Source organism: Exophiala aquamarina (assembly GCF_000709125.1).
Source record: "Exophiala aquamarina CBS 119918 chromosome Unknown aczIA-supercont1.2, whole genome shotgun sequence".
In the NCBI taxonomy this organism is placed as follows: Eukaryota; Fungi; Ascomycota; class Eurotiomycetes; order Chaetothyriales; family Herpotrichiellaceae; genus Exophiala; species Exophiala aquamarina.
The window spans coordinates 463,954-478,798 of record NW_013550586.1 but is presented as its reverse complement, the minus strand read 5'-3'; the positions used below and the strand labels follow the sequence as shown (position 1 = coordinate 478,798).

Below are 14,845 nucleotides of genomic sequence, written 5' to 3'. Positions count from 1 at the left end.
CAGTCCAAGAACGAGAGTGGGACCCAGAGTCGTTCCAATGCACCGTCGAAGATGTCATTTCTCCCATAGCAGATCAAATCGGGCCTTTAGCTCTCCTACCTTACTTTCGAGCATATCTGGCGCAAGAAAAAGTCTGCCAATACACTGACACAGCCCTTGAGTTACGAGACCGAGATCAAGATGGAAATCCACTTCATTTACAAAATGATTTACTGCACGCTGCGTCCTCAAACAGCCTCTCCACATCAATACATGATAACGTGTCTCCGTTGGATTTGTCCTCCAAATTGAGTTCAGTTCCTACGCCTACGGTAGATCACACTCAGTCTCCCATTGATACTTCACAAATCAACTGCGTTGGTCCGCTTTCAATCAAAGCCGAGCTTGACTCTGATCGCCCATCCGGGAGTACGACTCCGATCTCGACATCAGACCCTAGCAGTCTACATATACCTCCCTTACGCACAACCTATACTAGCCCACCATTGAAACACTCGGGCTACTCCAGCAGCTCTAGGCTTGAACATAGCGCCTCTCACTCTGCCCCAAGTCTCTATGATACCCTAGATATTTCCTCTAGTGCTAATAGTGCTAGACGGGAACACGAAAGAGATATTGTACGAAAGCCACTCCCTGCGCCGTCTACTATTCCAACTGCCGATTCTCATGTTCCAACTCCGACGATAGACCCACCGAGCACGCCCTCCGAAAAAGTGGTTTCCGACTCACCAAAAACCCGGATCCCGATGCCCTATGGCTTATACACCAGAGCGGCGGCAAGCATGAAATGCCATTTCAAATGTGTCGAACTTACGACGTAAGCATCTCAACCTCCAAAATACTAGTCTAGCCCTAACTCCCCAAAGGATCTTGTCAAGTCAGTGAAGAAGCACTGCCCCAGTAACTGGACCACCTCTCCATACTGGAGCAGCGAAATTCAGCAGAGCATAGAGAGAATGTATCAAGAGTCGCTCAAACCAATCGACTCCCCCCTCAAGTACAAATTTCAGTGTTTCCTGTGCCATCGAAATGTTTTTGAGAGTCACTCCAAACTCGTAATCATAGACGATTGGGAAAAGAGCGTTCGTCCAGCAGACCAGATCAGGATCGTTTTTGATCGAGAGGATCTTCAGCAGCTTTTCAACAGTGATGGAACGTTATACTTAGTGCAAGCGGCGGCAAGGGCAAGGGAGGAGCATGAGGACAGGTTAGCGTTACGGCCTGCAGAGACCGAGCCTCTGAGGTTTGCACAAGATCGGGCAGGAGAAGAACGTCAAGCCGCCTCCCCACTCCCACAACGTCCCAGAGCAAAGGCAAAGAAGTCTATGTTCAGTTTCCTGCTTGGAACGAATTGACATCAGTTCGAGTCGTCGCGACGTATGGGTAGGGTCCGCTGCGCCGAGAAAGGCCGCAAGATATGAGATCAAACAATGAATGATGACACGAGCAAGCCAATACGAAACGAGAGTCTACCAGGCTTGCTCTCACAAACTGGCCGGACTATTGTTATGACGAACCTGTATTGATCGCCAATTTCTGTAGCTAGTGGCCTTCAGAGTGGGTTTATTTTGTGGTTGCTGTGCTAGGTACCTAAATAAATTCCGCTCAGGGGCTCTCAGCCTTGCACTGTGGATTCCACCACAGATCTCAGCATTACTCCGTAGATACAACTACTGTCATTGTATGTGTTATTGGCATAGTGCCAGTATCATGATTGCTTTTTCTTCTATATGTGAGTCCATACCTTGGTAGTTATTCCGCTATGGAATCTTGGACCGTTAGTCATTGATAGAGCAGAGTTGCTGCCCTAGATACGCAACTCATGTTTTCGACCGGGACATGGCAATCCTGATTGTGCTTGGAATCTATCTTTAATGGCTTTCTGGACGGCATCTTCAATTACAAAAGGAATCCTACGAGGCGAAAACGAAGTGCTGCATCTCACAACCTGTTAATCTCAGGACTCAGTTATGGCTACTCAGTCACATATAAAACTTGAGTCTCAACCATGTTGCATTGAAGCCAGTATTATGCAGAGTACCTCTCCGTCACTGTACATGATTCCAGCCTCCTCCTCTGTGAGTATACGTACTGCATACAGTCATGAAATCGTCTGACTTGATGTCATCCAAGGCTGTATGTATATAAATCCGCAAGCGAACAGTTCTCATCTCTTTATTCTTCCCATCTTCCCATCTGGCATTGGAGAGGGTTGACGTCAACTTGTTTTCAATACGATCGATTCCATATTGCATCGGGGAACTGAAGGTACTTCATTCACAGTCGACTTAGGACCTGGGTAGTCTTCCAGTCGATCAACCAACTGCCTCGAACAATAGCATCCTGACGTTTTTCTAGATGCCCTTTGAAGGCAGATTCCATGTAAGCCATTGCACCTGCACCAAATGAAGAAGTCCCTATGGTGCTGGATCTATCAGACGACTAGCTTATTCAACAAACTCTGGGCCCGATGGAACCGCGTCCGCAGCAGGTACGCAAATTTCCAAGAATGTGAACGGTTCTCTGCTGCGGATTGGTGGTCTCCGAGACCATCCATTGCGTATATGCATTAGTCCCGGATACGGTGCTTTCATCACTCACGATATTTACGAATACTTCAGTACGAGACCGCGCCTTGGAGACCTTTTCCGCTTCCCGACATTCGGCGGTGGGTTCAAAAACGCCCGTGCGAAGACAGAGTCACCCAGAGAGGGATCGCAAATGCCTACTGGCAGGAGTTTCTCATCTAGTCCAGGACGCTCAGCGGGCATGCGCAGATGTGTGGTTGATGTTATAATTCCAGTATCAGGGCCAAATCCACGACAATGGATTGGAATGAGAGTCGACACATCGATATCTGGTTCTTTAAGAGTAAGTAACGGAGATATTGACATGTGGATAGGCACTACTGATTGGGACCATGCATGGGTCCACGCCGTTTATGCACGTGGCCTTGACTTTCAAGTTCTCACACTAGAAGTCCCAGAGGGCAAGGGTGCACAGCACGCCCCAGAAGGCACGAGATTCCCATCAAGATTGATATGAGCGAGCACCCAGCCTTCCCTCAGCAGCAACATGCACAATCAAGAATCTTGCAACCAGGGCCCGTTGGGGAATCATGTACTTCGAGCTCGAAATACACAGATCCAACGCAGACAACCACCTCGCAAATGTCAAGTCTTTCCCTAACTGGCACGCTGGGACCGTCATTCCCAGGGGGCAAGGCTGGGCCAGGAGGTGCTCATAATCGGCGATTCATTGATCGCGATAGTCCTTACGATGGTGATCAATGGAGAGAGGAAGCAGCGCATCCGACGATAGTCAGGCAGTATTCTCGAGCAGGAGAACAGCAAGGAGGAGAGCTCTCGGGAACATCAAACAGTGAATTCATAGGACCAGGCACGTGTCATATCCTCCACTCGCCATCGCCGATAGCTGAGGCACGGGGTCGTAATGGACCTCAAAGCCACGCTGGAAGACAGGCCCATAGGCAGGAGCCGACGGTCAACTAGAGACGAAAGTGGCCGTGTTGGCCATTCATCACGTGGTTCCAGCTACCGGGGAAGCACTCATGATGAGCAAGAGGTGAAGAGGAAGATCGTCGACGCCAGAGAGCTACACGTCCGATCGTCGCGAGGCAACCTGGTGAATATTATTTACACGAGTTTAGGGACGAGCAAGAAGATGATGGAGAAGCTCGGTAACCCCAAAGGGCAACATATTCCGACCGTCGAGAGACGATCTGATGATTGTCATGTACTAGACGAGTATAAAAGTGAAAAGAGATCCCGACAGTGGAGGTCGGCATCATCGAGGCCCACAAGGGTGCGAGCGGACTCTAGTATTACACTAAGTTGGTTGGGGGGGCCTGGAACCATCACGAGCCGTTGTGTGAGCTTACCAGTGAGAGAGTCAGCTTGAGTGAGAGGAAGTTGCTGGAGACTGTTGAGTAGCCTCAAGGCTGAGTTGGATAGCCACATTCTCGAGTACCTGCGTAGATGGAGAATAAATGAAGTATTTGAGACCCAGACAATGACTCAGTTACTCCTAATCAGCCAATGATTAATGATACATTTAAGAAAATGTTTTATCAGCGGTCCGAAAAAGATCCCGTACATGAGCCCCTGCTTCTTGCAGAACCGATCCGAAGCGGGTCAAGATCCATATTCAGTTACTACTACTCGTACGGAGTAGTTTGGCATGTCAATGCCTGTTAGGGCCCGTTACTATAAGCAAAGCTCATCATCACTTCGTGCATTTTTGTTCCAAAGGAGAGTGGGGAAATCAGGACGGAATGGGATTTTCCAATGTAGCGTCAGATAGTCTAATTGGCCATTGTGCATTGTGGTTTTTAAGAGTCGGTAAAACTCAAGTGGTTCCGCTGGTAGCAACGTGGGGCGTTCAGAAGACTGGTGGATTCATGTAGATCGAAGTCAGGAGAAAATATCAAAAAGTCGATTGTGCGATAAATGATCCCTTCCGTATGTACTGACTGTCCAGCACTTCTGGCAGGTGTGACAGTCTTGGCAAGAGAGTGACATCTGCAGTGGGAATGCGTACGATTGCAGGGCAGTATTATGTACGAGTGCGAATGGGGAGCGACCAGGCTAGATAATTTAGTTAGCATGTTAAGGACCAAACTGAAGCGCTAATCAAGTAGCCAAGGGAGCTAGCCATCATCTCACAGGGATACATCCAAGCTGATGAGCTGCTAACATGACCCTATGCCCAACTAGGCACCTGGAATCTAACGTCTTCCGCCCTAGCGCGCTACTAGCTACGAGGCAACTACCCCCTCCTCTGTCCCCAACCAAGCCAGACCCATACCCACGCCCGCTTCTGCGCCGGGGGGCGTCACCGCCAGTTTCAATCCCTTACTGACGAGACTCCCAAGGTTACTTTTTCTATAATCGTCCCTCCATCATGAACTATCCTCCAAGCCAATTACCATTCTTCCCACACAACAACATACAGTAGTCTTCGCGCTGCCACCTTCGCTCCCCATTTCTCCCTCTATCCCAATCAATGCCATCATTCATTCTTTTGGCATCATGCTTTAGCGAGAAGTGTGCCATCATCTCGACTATTCATTGAACATTCGCTTTTACCCCCCCCACCACCACAACCGGGCATTCTACTTGCAGCTTGCAAGTTTACCTCCCAACTTCACATTGGCTGCGCTGGTCGCCCACACAACAACTCGCATAACGCAGATCACCTGTCCTAGATCTACCCCCACCCCTCACTGGCACACACCACCAACTCCCGACTCTTGTTGTGGACACAATTGCCATTCACCACCATGGCGGACACGTCCCTTCAGAAGCACTTCAACATGGCATCACTCCGTGATCAGGAGAAATTAGAGCGAGTCGCGCATCCGCAAACTGACCATCGACAACATAATGTTTCGCCACAAAAGAGAGCATTGCTTAGATGGCAACAGAAGGGCAAAGAGAAGAGCAGTATAGCATTGGCCTGCACTTGGGTTGTGGACCATCAAATCAGTAAGACCCAAACCTTTGCACCCGTCAATAGCCCCCGAAACTAACCATCTGTCCCAGCTATATCGTTAAACTTCATATCAATACTCTTCCTCATCCACCTAGTCTTTCCCTCGGCGCAACATCACACTCAGAAGTTCTTTCGTATTTCCTACTTTAACCCAGCGACTGGTACCTACGCCCTTGGTTGGGACGATATTTTCTTTGTCTTTTACTGGACCGTTGTTTTTACCGGTCTACGATGTGCCGTCATGGACTACCTGCTCACTCCACTAGCGTCTCTCCTTGGTATCAAGAAGAAAAAGCCCAAGGTCCGCTTTGCTGAGCAGGCCTGGATCTTCATCTATCCCTCCTTCTCCTGGAGTGTAGGCATGTACATCATATACAACTCAGACTACTGGCTCGACCTACGTGCACTATGGAGGAATTGGCCGATTCGAGAAATGGACGGGCTGGCCAAGTGGTACTACCTCGTCCAATTCGGTTTCTGGCTGCAGCAGATAGTCGTGGTGAATATTGAGGAACGGAGAAAAGACTACCACCAGATGTTTACACACCACGTTATCACGTGTATTCTGATGCTTGCATCCTACGGCTATCACCAGTCCCGTGTTGGCACCCTCATTCTCTGCCTCATGGACAGTGTCGACATCATCCTGCCACTCGCAAAAATCTTGAAATATCTCCACTTCAATGTGGCTTGCGACATCGCATTTGGGATCTTCATTGTGACCTGGTTCATTACCAGACACGCGCTCTATATGACTGTTTTGTACAGTATCTACTCCGACATTCCCCAAGAAATCCAGTATGGCTGTTACAAAGGCAGCGTGCAGAAGCTTCAGGGGCCACTACCTGTCCCGAATGATTGGGACCACTTGACCCAACCATTTCGGGACCCAGAAGGCTTGGTCTGTTGGAACAACAGTATCAAGTGGGTCTTTTTGTGGATGCTTGCAGCTCTTCAAGTCGTGCTGCTTGTGTGGTTCATCATGATTGTCAGAGTGGCCTATAAAGTGGTGACAGGAAAAGGAGCCGAGGACGTACGATCTGATGATGAAGAGGAAGAGGAAGAGGAGGAAGAAACCATGGCCAACGAGAAGAAGCCCTTAATCGACAACGTCCACACCTGCGTCGAATCGCAACCGTTCCTCGAGAAGGAGGTGTTGAGTACAGACCCAGGGTTTTCAGTTTCAAAAACAGCATCCTCTCCACGCAGATCGAAGCAGAAATCGAAGTCTTCTTCGTCATCTCTGGTACGCACCTCGAGCGCCGGATCGTCGAGTTCGACCAGCAGGAAAAGCTACGACTCGGCACACGCGTCAGGCATCAATCTCTTAGCAGGAAGCAGTGATCGGAAAGAGTTACTTGGACGCATTGGTTGCGACAAAGGATCGACATCGGATTGATTGATTGATAGGTTAGCCTTCGTCATTCCTACCTTCCGCTTTCTGCTCTGTACGGAAACGAAAGGAAAGAGAGAAAGAGAAAGAGATACCCCATTGCCGCATCTCCGCCATGGCATCACGATAAGATAGAGTAGCGAACGGTCTCCTTTATTCATTTTTACTTCTTCGAAGCTCTTTACCTCGTGGTAATGCTTCATAAACCGAATCAGCTCACCTAGCCGCCGGTGATGAACCGATTGGCGGGATTCTGAATTCAGCCACCGATCCAGCTGGGTGTCTATGGCCAAACCGGCCAACGACTTTCCGGAGGAGAGCTCCTCCTCCTTTCTTTTTGGGTTACAGACATCCATCCCCGTGTGAATGTGCAGGTAGAATAGCGAGCGACGCGAAAGGGACAGTCAGCAGACAGACTCGAAACGAATTGCAACGAGATGATATGACCACAAGATGGGACCTTCTCATGAACTTCCTCATTTTCAATAGTACTCCTCATTTTTCTCCACATTCCGCATCTAGTACACATCCTAACGGCTGCTGATTCGCTGCGCCGCCTTTTGTAAGGGACCCGAAGACCTCTTGTTCGCTTCTCGCGGAGACTGTTGTGGGCCACTAGTGATTGTTGAGATGGATGGCAGGGCCAAGGCAACAAACAGACTACATAGATGCGATTTATACACAGTGTCTGCGTTGTGTACTGGGTGTAGAGTCGATTGCAGAGGGAGACATAGGTGAGTGAGCGAGTGAACCAATGAGCTACTCCTCTGCGATGGGTTGCATGCAAGGCTCCGCTACGTATGTGCACGAGTGCACATTTCGGTGAAGCGGGTTGTTGCATACGGCCCTTCGTTGAGCAGGGATCCGAGTACCGGATAGATCGAGTCGGTGAGCCAGTAGAGGGAAAGGTGTGGTATGGATATGGACACGCGGAATCAGTGAGCATCATAATCTTGACAGCGCCCCTGTAGAGTATCTGCTGCTACGACTGCTGCTACTACTATACTGCTGATTCAAACCTTGCCGAGAAGTGGGTTTTGTCTTTCTAATCTAAAGTTACAACCACCTCAACATGGTGCCGCAAGAGAAAGCGTGACAGAACTTCTTCCGCTGTCGCGCTTCAGCAAAAAACAAGAGATTGCTGATGCCAAAGCCATGAGATGAAAAAGATTACAAGTACAAGCCCTCCGGCTCACCCTCGTTCTTCGTCTTCATCACGTTCTCCTTGGCACTCCGGAAATCCGCCATGTTGACTCGCATTCTCCGTTCTCTCAGGGCACGCAACCCAGCCTCGGAGCAGATGGCTTTGATGTCGGCACCGGAGAGATCGTCCTTCTGGGCGATGAATTCATCAAGATCAACATCCTCAGCCAAGCTCATTTTGCTCGTGTGCAAAGTAAAGATCTTCTTTTTGGTGTTGGTATCGGGGTTCTCAAACAGAATCTTTCGATCGATACGACCAGGTCGAATCAACGCAGGGTCGAGGGTTTCGATCTTGTTGGTTGCCATGATGACCTTGACATCACCCCGGTCATCGAACCCATCCAACTGGTTCAGAAGTTCAAGCATGGTTCGTTGGATTTCTCGCTCACCACCAGATGTTGATTCATATCGTTTTGTTCCAATAGCGTCGATCTCATCGATGAAGACGATGCTTGGAGAATTTTCAGCGGCAACCTGGAAAAGTTGTCTCACTAATCGCGGGCCATCTCCAAGGTACTTCTGAATAAGTTCCGAGCCCACAATTCGCAGGAAGGTGGCAGATGTCTGGTTTGCGACAGCTTTGGCTAGCAAAGTCTTCCCTGTGCCTGGAGCACCATACAAGATAACACCTTTTGGCGGTTTGATACCCATTTCTTCGTACAACTCAGGATGTAGTAAGGGCAATTCAACAGCTTCGCGGACTTCCTGTATTTGTTGTTCTAGCCCACCAATATCGGCGTAAGATTCGGTTGGAGCTTTGTCGAGTTTCATGACCGATACCAACGGATCGGCATCATCTGTGAGGACACCAACAACAGAAACAGACTTGTGATGTAGAAGAATGGAGGCGCCAGGTTCAAGGAGATCCTTGTCGACGAAAGACATGATGGACACATAGTATTCGGGACCTGTGGCGCTGGAGACGATAGCATGGTCATCGTCGATAAGCTCTTCAAGATTGCCCACACCCATGGGACTTCCTCGCATGTCATCAACTCTACTTCTCTCATCCGCGTTTCGATCGAGGGCTTCGCCTTCAGCGGCAACAGCCGGAGTTTGGGTCTGAGCAGCCTTTGCTTTCCTCAGTCGCTCCTGGTTTTCAACATACTCTTCCTCCAACAGGAGGTGATCGTGTACTCTTTGCATTCTCAAGTACCGGAGTTTGCATCTTGCGGTGGGATAGATTGTAGGAAGTTTTGCGGCGGCGTTGGGACCAGCCTGCTTGCGCTTTCTTCGGCCGATCCTAGTTGTAGGCTGTGGAGGCGGCTCGTACTTTGGCTTGTCTTTCTGAACATGGAATTAGTATCTGATCGAGTTCGAAGAGGGTTTGAAGATACCTTCTTGTCTTTTTCGTCCTTCCCTCCTTGACCTGGGGGACCACCGCCCATCTGGGATTGTTGATTTCCCTAGTAGATAGTTAGCACTGCCTGAGGTCTAGCGAGCAGGAATAGCGTGATTGCGTACCATTGCGAGCGAGATAGAGAAATCACGAAGACCCAGATATATTCAAGGAACAAAGTAGTGAGGTGACAGTCGGATGATGATGGTGATGATGATGTGAAAGAAAGAGGGAGTTGGGTAGTTTGACAAAATGATAACAGCAAGCATGTAAAGTACGAAGGAAGGCCAGAGATGCGTGACGATTGCTAGTCGCGCCTGGAGTGACGTTAGCAGACTGCCAAGCCACCATAGATCACATTACTCGTAGGCGCGGAGAGCTAGGCCTACTAATGGGCTTAGCTTGTGATCGTTGACTAGAACAGTGGGCCTGTACAGATTAGCAAGCCGCCAAGACAGTATATATATTATTGTGAAGCAACTCTACTCCACCAGCCTCTTTAGCGCAGACTAATGGCCGTCGTTTGGGGATCCCACTAAAACAGTGAAGTTGCGTCAGACTCATGCCTCTACCTGCGCTTCTCCGACAATTCAAAGTGAGGCTTTGACCTGCTCGGAGTCGAACCACTACCATCCTCGATCTGCCTATCTGACATTTTTCCTAGGCCACAAACCAGGCACCACGTCCATAGTCCACGGTGGCTGTGTGCATGTGTGTGACACATTCTCCCATATAGCAATTCACCATCCCACATCTCATTCTATCTCTATCTCGACAGCATTCACAAATACCCCTCCAACAAGTTGCACCCCTTGACCCTCCTTCCTTCCATGTGATTCTACCCAGTGGGACATTACAGCCTTGTTATTTTATTCGCTTTTCAGACCTGCTTGTCTTACACTCTTTGATCACGATCAAGCTCATCCAGTTACCCTCTCTCCTAAGTTCGCTCTATCCTGCTATATTCGCTGCCGCCTGACGGTTCGACGGAACTTGACAGCCTTGCGTTCTGATCCCTTCAAACCCCTTCTGGCGCAATCTCCCCCCCTTTACCTACAACACATAATGGCCGGACACAAGGCTAGGCGGATAGCAAAGGATCTTGCAGACGTCCGAGCAGATACTACGTCTCAAATCTTTGCGGAGGCTGTCGGTGACAACATTACCAACCTTAGAGGTTCCTTCCGAGGTCCATCCGGAACTCCTTACGAGGGCGGTACATATGAGGTGTCGATTAATATTCCAAATGAATACCCATTCAAGCCGCCGGTGATGAAATTCACCACAAAGATTTGGCATCCCAACGTCTCAAGTCAAACCGTGAGTGCTAGGTCCTCATGTGCTGGTCCACTACAAGCTAACACTTTCCTCAGGGTGCCATCTGCCTAGACACTCTGAGCACGGGCTGGTCACCTGTTCTGACTATCAAATCTGCCTTGATCTCGCTTCAATCCCTTCTCAGTTCGCCTGAGCCGAAAGATCCGCAAGACGCCGTTGTTGCACAACAATTAATCAAAAATCCCAAAGAGTTTGAAAGACAAGCAAAGGAGTGGGCTGTTAAATACGCAGGAGCACCTAAATCCAACATTGGAGAGAGCAGTGGAGGATCAACTGCACAATCAATTGAGGAGGCCGAGAAGGCAGGTGAAGAACGCGAAGCTGCAGCTAACATCGCAGTCTATGATGGATACAACAAAGACTTGATCGATCGATTTGTGATGATGGGATTTGACGTGGAGCGAGTTGTGGATGCATTCAACTATGTTGGCATTGACCGCAACGGAGGACAAGACTATGAACTCGAGGAGGCTTATATGGGCGACATCACTGCCCGACTATTGGGTGAGCCATAGAATGCTCTATGGTTTTGATGATCTTGCTGCACAAAAGCGCTGGTGTTGTTACGGATTTCGGGATGCCCAACGCATTATTTTGGCGTTGGAGATGTAAATCAAGAGATTTCAGATGGACATGCGGATTTTGATGAACGAAGCATTCGTTGACCCGTGGATTATTATTTTTACTCTGTACTTAAAAGTTGATTGTAGACTTGGCATCCCATGTGGTCTACGTCGGCCTCTCCAACTTCCCATCATATTAAGTTCGCAGAATAATAGATCCTTCGTTTATACTGTGTCCACAACCAATATCGCAGGTAAAGATACGCCGGATACAGCGTGTTGGGAGTCTCACCTTGAGTTTAAAAATCTGATGAAGACTGCGGATACCAACTACGACGATAAATATCACGTCCCAAACTAAAAACAGCCACCCATCACCCTACCGCAAACCACATGTATTCAATCTAGAGGCCACCATTGAATTGGGATAACACAAAGCATGAGGTGAGCCCGAGCGGGACAAAAGCGAAGTCCAGAAACTCAACCGCCGTAAAAATGATCGAAGATGATGCGTACCGTTCTTCCTCTCAATATCGATATTGGTCGTACACCAAAGAATGTCTAGCACGCATACGTCAAAATACCAATGATCTTGCATCTGAAAGAGTCCGAGTGGCTTTCAGGCGAGTGCAAGCCTCTAAGTCATCTTCTCACAGCAATGGAGATTCAGCGAACGGCTCGAGCCCAGAGACGGGCGGGACCAAGGCTGCAAGTGATACAGAAGTCCACACCTTGACTGCCGACGAGGAGTTGAAGATTGTCGAATGGGGATGTCAGAAGATCATGGATATGGGTGAAGCAATGATCCCTCGGGTGCCGAGTGCTGTTGTGGTAAGTCTCTCAAGTCGATACGCCTCGCGCCAACGATGCCTGTCCACATTTGGCCATTCTTTGGCTCATCGTTTCTTTCTAGGCAACTGCAATTCAATATCTACGCCGTTTCTATTTGACCAACAGTCCCATGACATACCATCCCAAGCAAATCATGATGTGTGCGCTATATCTGGCAACGAAAGCCGACCATTTCTACATCTCACTACCACGGTTCATCGCCGAATTGAACAATGTCTCTGAAGACAACGTCAAAGCGCCCGAGTTCTTACTGTTGCAAGGTTTGAGATTCACTTTAGATGTACGGCATCCCATGAAAGGGCTCGCTGGCGGACACGTTGAGATGAGCGACATGGGCGAGGAGGGGTTACTGAACGGCGTGGAATCCGGCAAAGGGAGTGCGAAGAGAATCGGCGCAGCAGCAGATTACGCGAAGAGACTCCTCGCCACGGCGGCGCAGCTTACAGATGCCTACTTTCTGTACACGCCCAGTCAGATCTGGCTGGCAGCGGTCATGGTCGCTGACAGAGCCCTTGCAGAAAGCTACGTCGAGGCGAAAATAAAGGGTCTACAGAGCCTAGGAGCAGCCAGCGACGCCGAAGCCGATCAGATGAAACAGAAATTAATCCCGACGATATCGTCCTGTGCCGCGCTGCTCGAGTCCTACAGATCACCTGAGGACGACGCAGCTCAGAGGAAGGAGATGAAGCGGATTGGTAAGAAGTTGACAATATGCCAGAATCCCGAGAAGATGGACATCGTCGCCGTGGCGAGAGCCAAGGCCGCTGAAAAGAGAGAAGGTGATAATGGCAGTGATGCCGAGAAGGCGCTCAAGAAGCGCAAGCTCGAGAGGGAGAATTTGCAGAAGGACGGCGACGTCTTTGGTCCAGACCTGAGAAATGTTGACAAGTGAGCTGCATGACTGACTTAGTTAAACAACTAGGATATATCTAGCGAACACTGTACTATCATCATGAACAATGAAAATCAGAAAGCTCTTTGTCAGCATTTTCAGATCTTCTGGGGACTCTACAAATAAAAGTTTTTAAAGCTCATGCCATGTTTGGAGAGATCCCCCACCCCAGCGAAACTTTGGTGAATCATGCGTGGGGCAATGTTGCAATGCAAATTATTTATTTACCAGGGTCCATACATAGTGGGCAAGAAGAAATCGAGCTCTTTTGCAAACCCTTGAAGAAGACGTAGTGTTAATGACTTATCTTGATGCATAAATTTCCGCACGGTCGGTTTCTCCTTCCAGTACTCGATCCGCTCAACGCTTCCTACGGTCCTGCTTAATTGAGCTTCGAGTTCACCAGTCCATTTGACCCACTGACTGCGAGCTATATATACTCACTGTATTCCAAGAAGACGAAGAGGACGAAGGGATTTGCACTGTTACTTCCAACTCGCTTCAACAAGGTCTTAGAGATGACGGCAGGCCAATACAACGTTGGTGTGATCGGCTATGGACTGAGTGCGAAGACCTTCCATATACCGTTCATCAAAGCGGTGTCGGATTTCAATCTCTATGCTGTTGTCCAGCGGAACCCAAAGCCAGATGATGACGCAGAAAAAGACCATCCTGGAATCAAATCATACCGGTCAGTGGATGAGTTGGTCAAGGATGATCAGGTGCATCTTGTCATCGTGACAACGGCGCCAGAATCACATCTGCATTTGGCTAAACAAGCATTACACGCAAAGAAACATGGTGGGTTGAACTTGTCAAAATTATCACTAGTTGGTATTGACATGTTTTAGTTGTTGTTGAAAAGCCATTCACTCCGACATCCGCAGAGGCACGGGAGCTCGTGGATCTCGCAAAGGCACAAGGTGTCGTTCTGACAGTGTATCAGAATAGACGTTGGGATTCCGACTTCTTAACTCTAAAGAAATATATCGATGATGGAACTCTTGGTCGAGTTGTCGAGTTTGAGACGCATTTTGATCGTCACCGTCCAGAACCACCAGCAGACAATTGGAAAGCATATGCTGCTCCTGGTACCGGCGCAGCCTATGATCTGGGAACTCACTTGATGGACCAAGTTGTGCACCTCTTTGGCCTACCAAAAAGAGTCACGGGGTTTGTAGGTTCTCAGCGAGCAGTCAACACCACGGGCCTCGAAGACTCGGCCACAATGTTGCTCCATTATGACAAGTTGCTGGTGACCGTCAAAGCTGGCGTGGTGAGCCCCGAAGTCAATCAACTGAGGTTCTGGGTACGCGGCGAGAAAGGCTCGTTTAAAAAGTTCCACCTCGATCCCCAGGAGGACCAGCTGAGAAAGGAAGGGTTGAAGCCGGGAGACAAAAATTATGGCATCGAGCCAGAATCTCATCATGGCACGCTAAACATCTCCCGGGACGGCAACATCACGAGCCAGGTGGTCCCAACCGTCGACCCTCCCACTTATGTTGAATACTACCGCCGTCTTGCGCAAGCACTCGCTGGTGATGCGTCAAAAGTCCCAGTTCCCCCCGAGGAAGCGGTCAGCGTGATAAGGCTGGTGGAGCTTGCAAGGGAAAGTTCGAAATTGGGCAAAACATTAGATGTCTAACTTGGGTTACCGCTCGGTTTCGCACGTATGCGCCTCTCACTTTGTGGATCAACAAGCTTTCAGATACAAATGTCTTCATCAGGAGGGTTCCATTAAATGGCCCGTT

General features: G+C 49.1%; 5 protein-coding genes across 5 annotated transcripts; 4 read left to right on the top strand and 1 right to left on the bottom strand.

Moving 5' to 3' along the window:
- Positions 1-5,302: 5,302 nt before the first annotated feature.
- On the top strand, positions 5,303-6,913 carry A1O9_02021 (uncharacterized protein; the record flags this gene model as incomplete). The annotated part of the gene is made up of 2 exons (XM_013407596.1): positions 5,303-5,507; positions 5,565-6,913. 2 exons carry the CDS (start codon positions 5,303-5,305, stop codon positions 6,911-6,913), a joined length of 1,554 nt encoding a protein of 517 aa, XP_013263050.1.
- A 1,164-nt stretch (positions 6,914-8,077) lies between these two features.
- Positions 8,078-9,498, bottom strand: A1O9_02020 (26S protease regulatory subunit 4; the record flags this gene model as incomplete). Its single annotated transcript, XM_013407595.1, has 2 exons — positions 8,078-9,397; positions 9,448-9,498. 2 exons carry the CDS (start codon positions 9,496-9,498, stop codon positions 8,078-8,080), a joined length of 1,371 nt encoding a protein of 456 aa, XP_013263049.1.
- A 1,016-nt stretch (positions 9,499-10,514) lies between these two features.
- On the top strand, positions 10,515-11,302 carry A1O9_02019 (ubiquitin-conjugating enzyme (huntingtin interacting protein 2); the record flags this gene model as incomplete). Its single annotated transcript, XM_013407594.1, has 2 exons — positions 10,515-10,769; positions 10,823-11,302. 2 exons carry the CDS (start codon positions 10,515-10,517, stop codon positions 11,300-11,302), a joined length of 735 nt encoding a protein of 244 aa, XP_013263048.1.
- Positions 11,303-11,845: 543 nt separating this feature from the next.
- Positions 11,846-13,094, top strand: A1O9_02018 (uncharacterized protein; the record flags this gene model as incomplete). The annotated part of the gene is made up of 2 exons (XM_013407593.1): positions 11,846-12,181; positions 12,264-13,094. The coding sequence occupies 2 exons, from the start codon at positions 11,846-11,848 to the stop codon at positions 13,092-13,094; spliced, it is 1,167 nt and encodes a 388-aa protein (XP_013263047.1).
- A 518-nt stretch (positions 13,095-13,612) lies between these two features.
- Positions 13,613-14,739, top strand: A1O9_02017 (oxidoreductase; the record flags this gene model as incomplete). The annotated part of the gene is made up of 2 exons (XM_013407592.1): positions 13,613-13,895; positions 13,946-14,739. 2 exons carry the CDS (start codon positions 13,613-13,615, stop codon positions 14,737-14,739), a joined length of 1,077 nt encoding a protein of 358 aa, XP_013263046.1.
- Between the last annotated feature and the right edge of the window lie 106 nt (positions 14,740-14,845).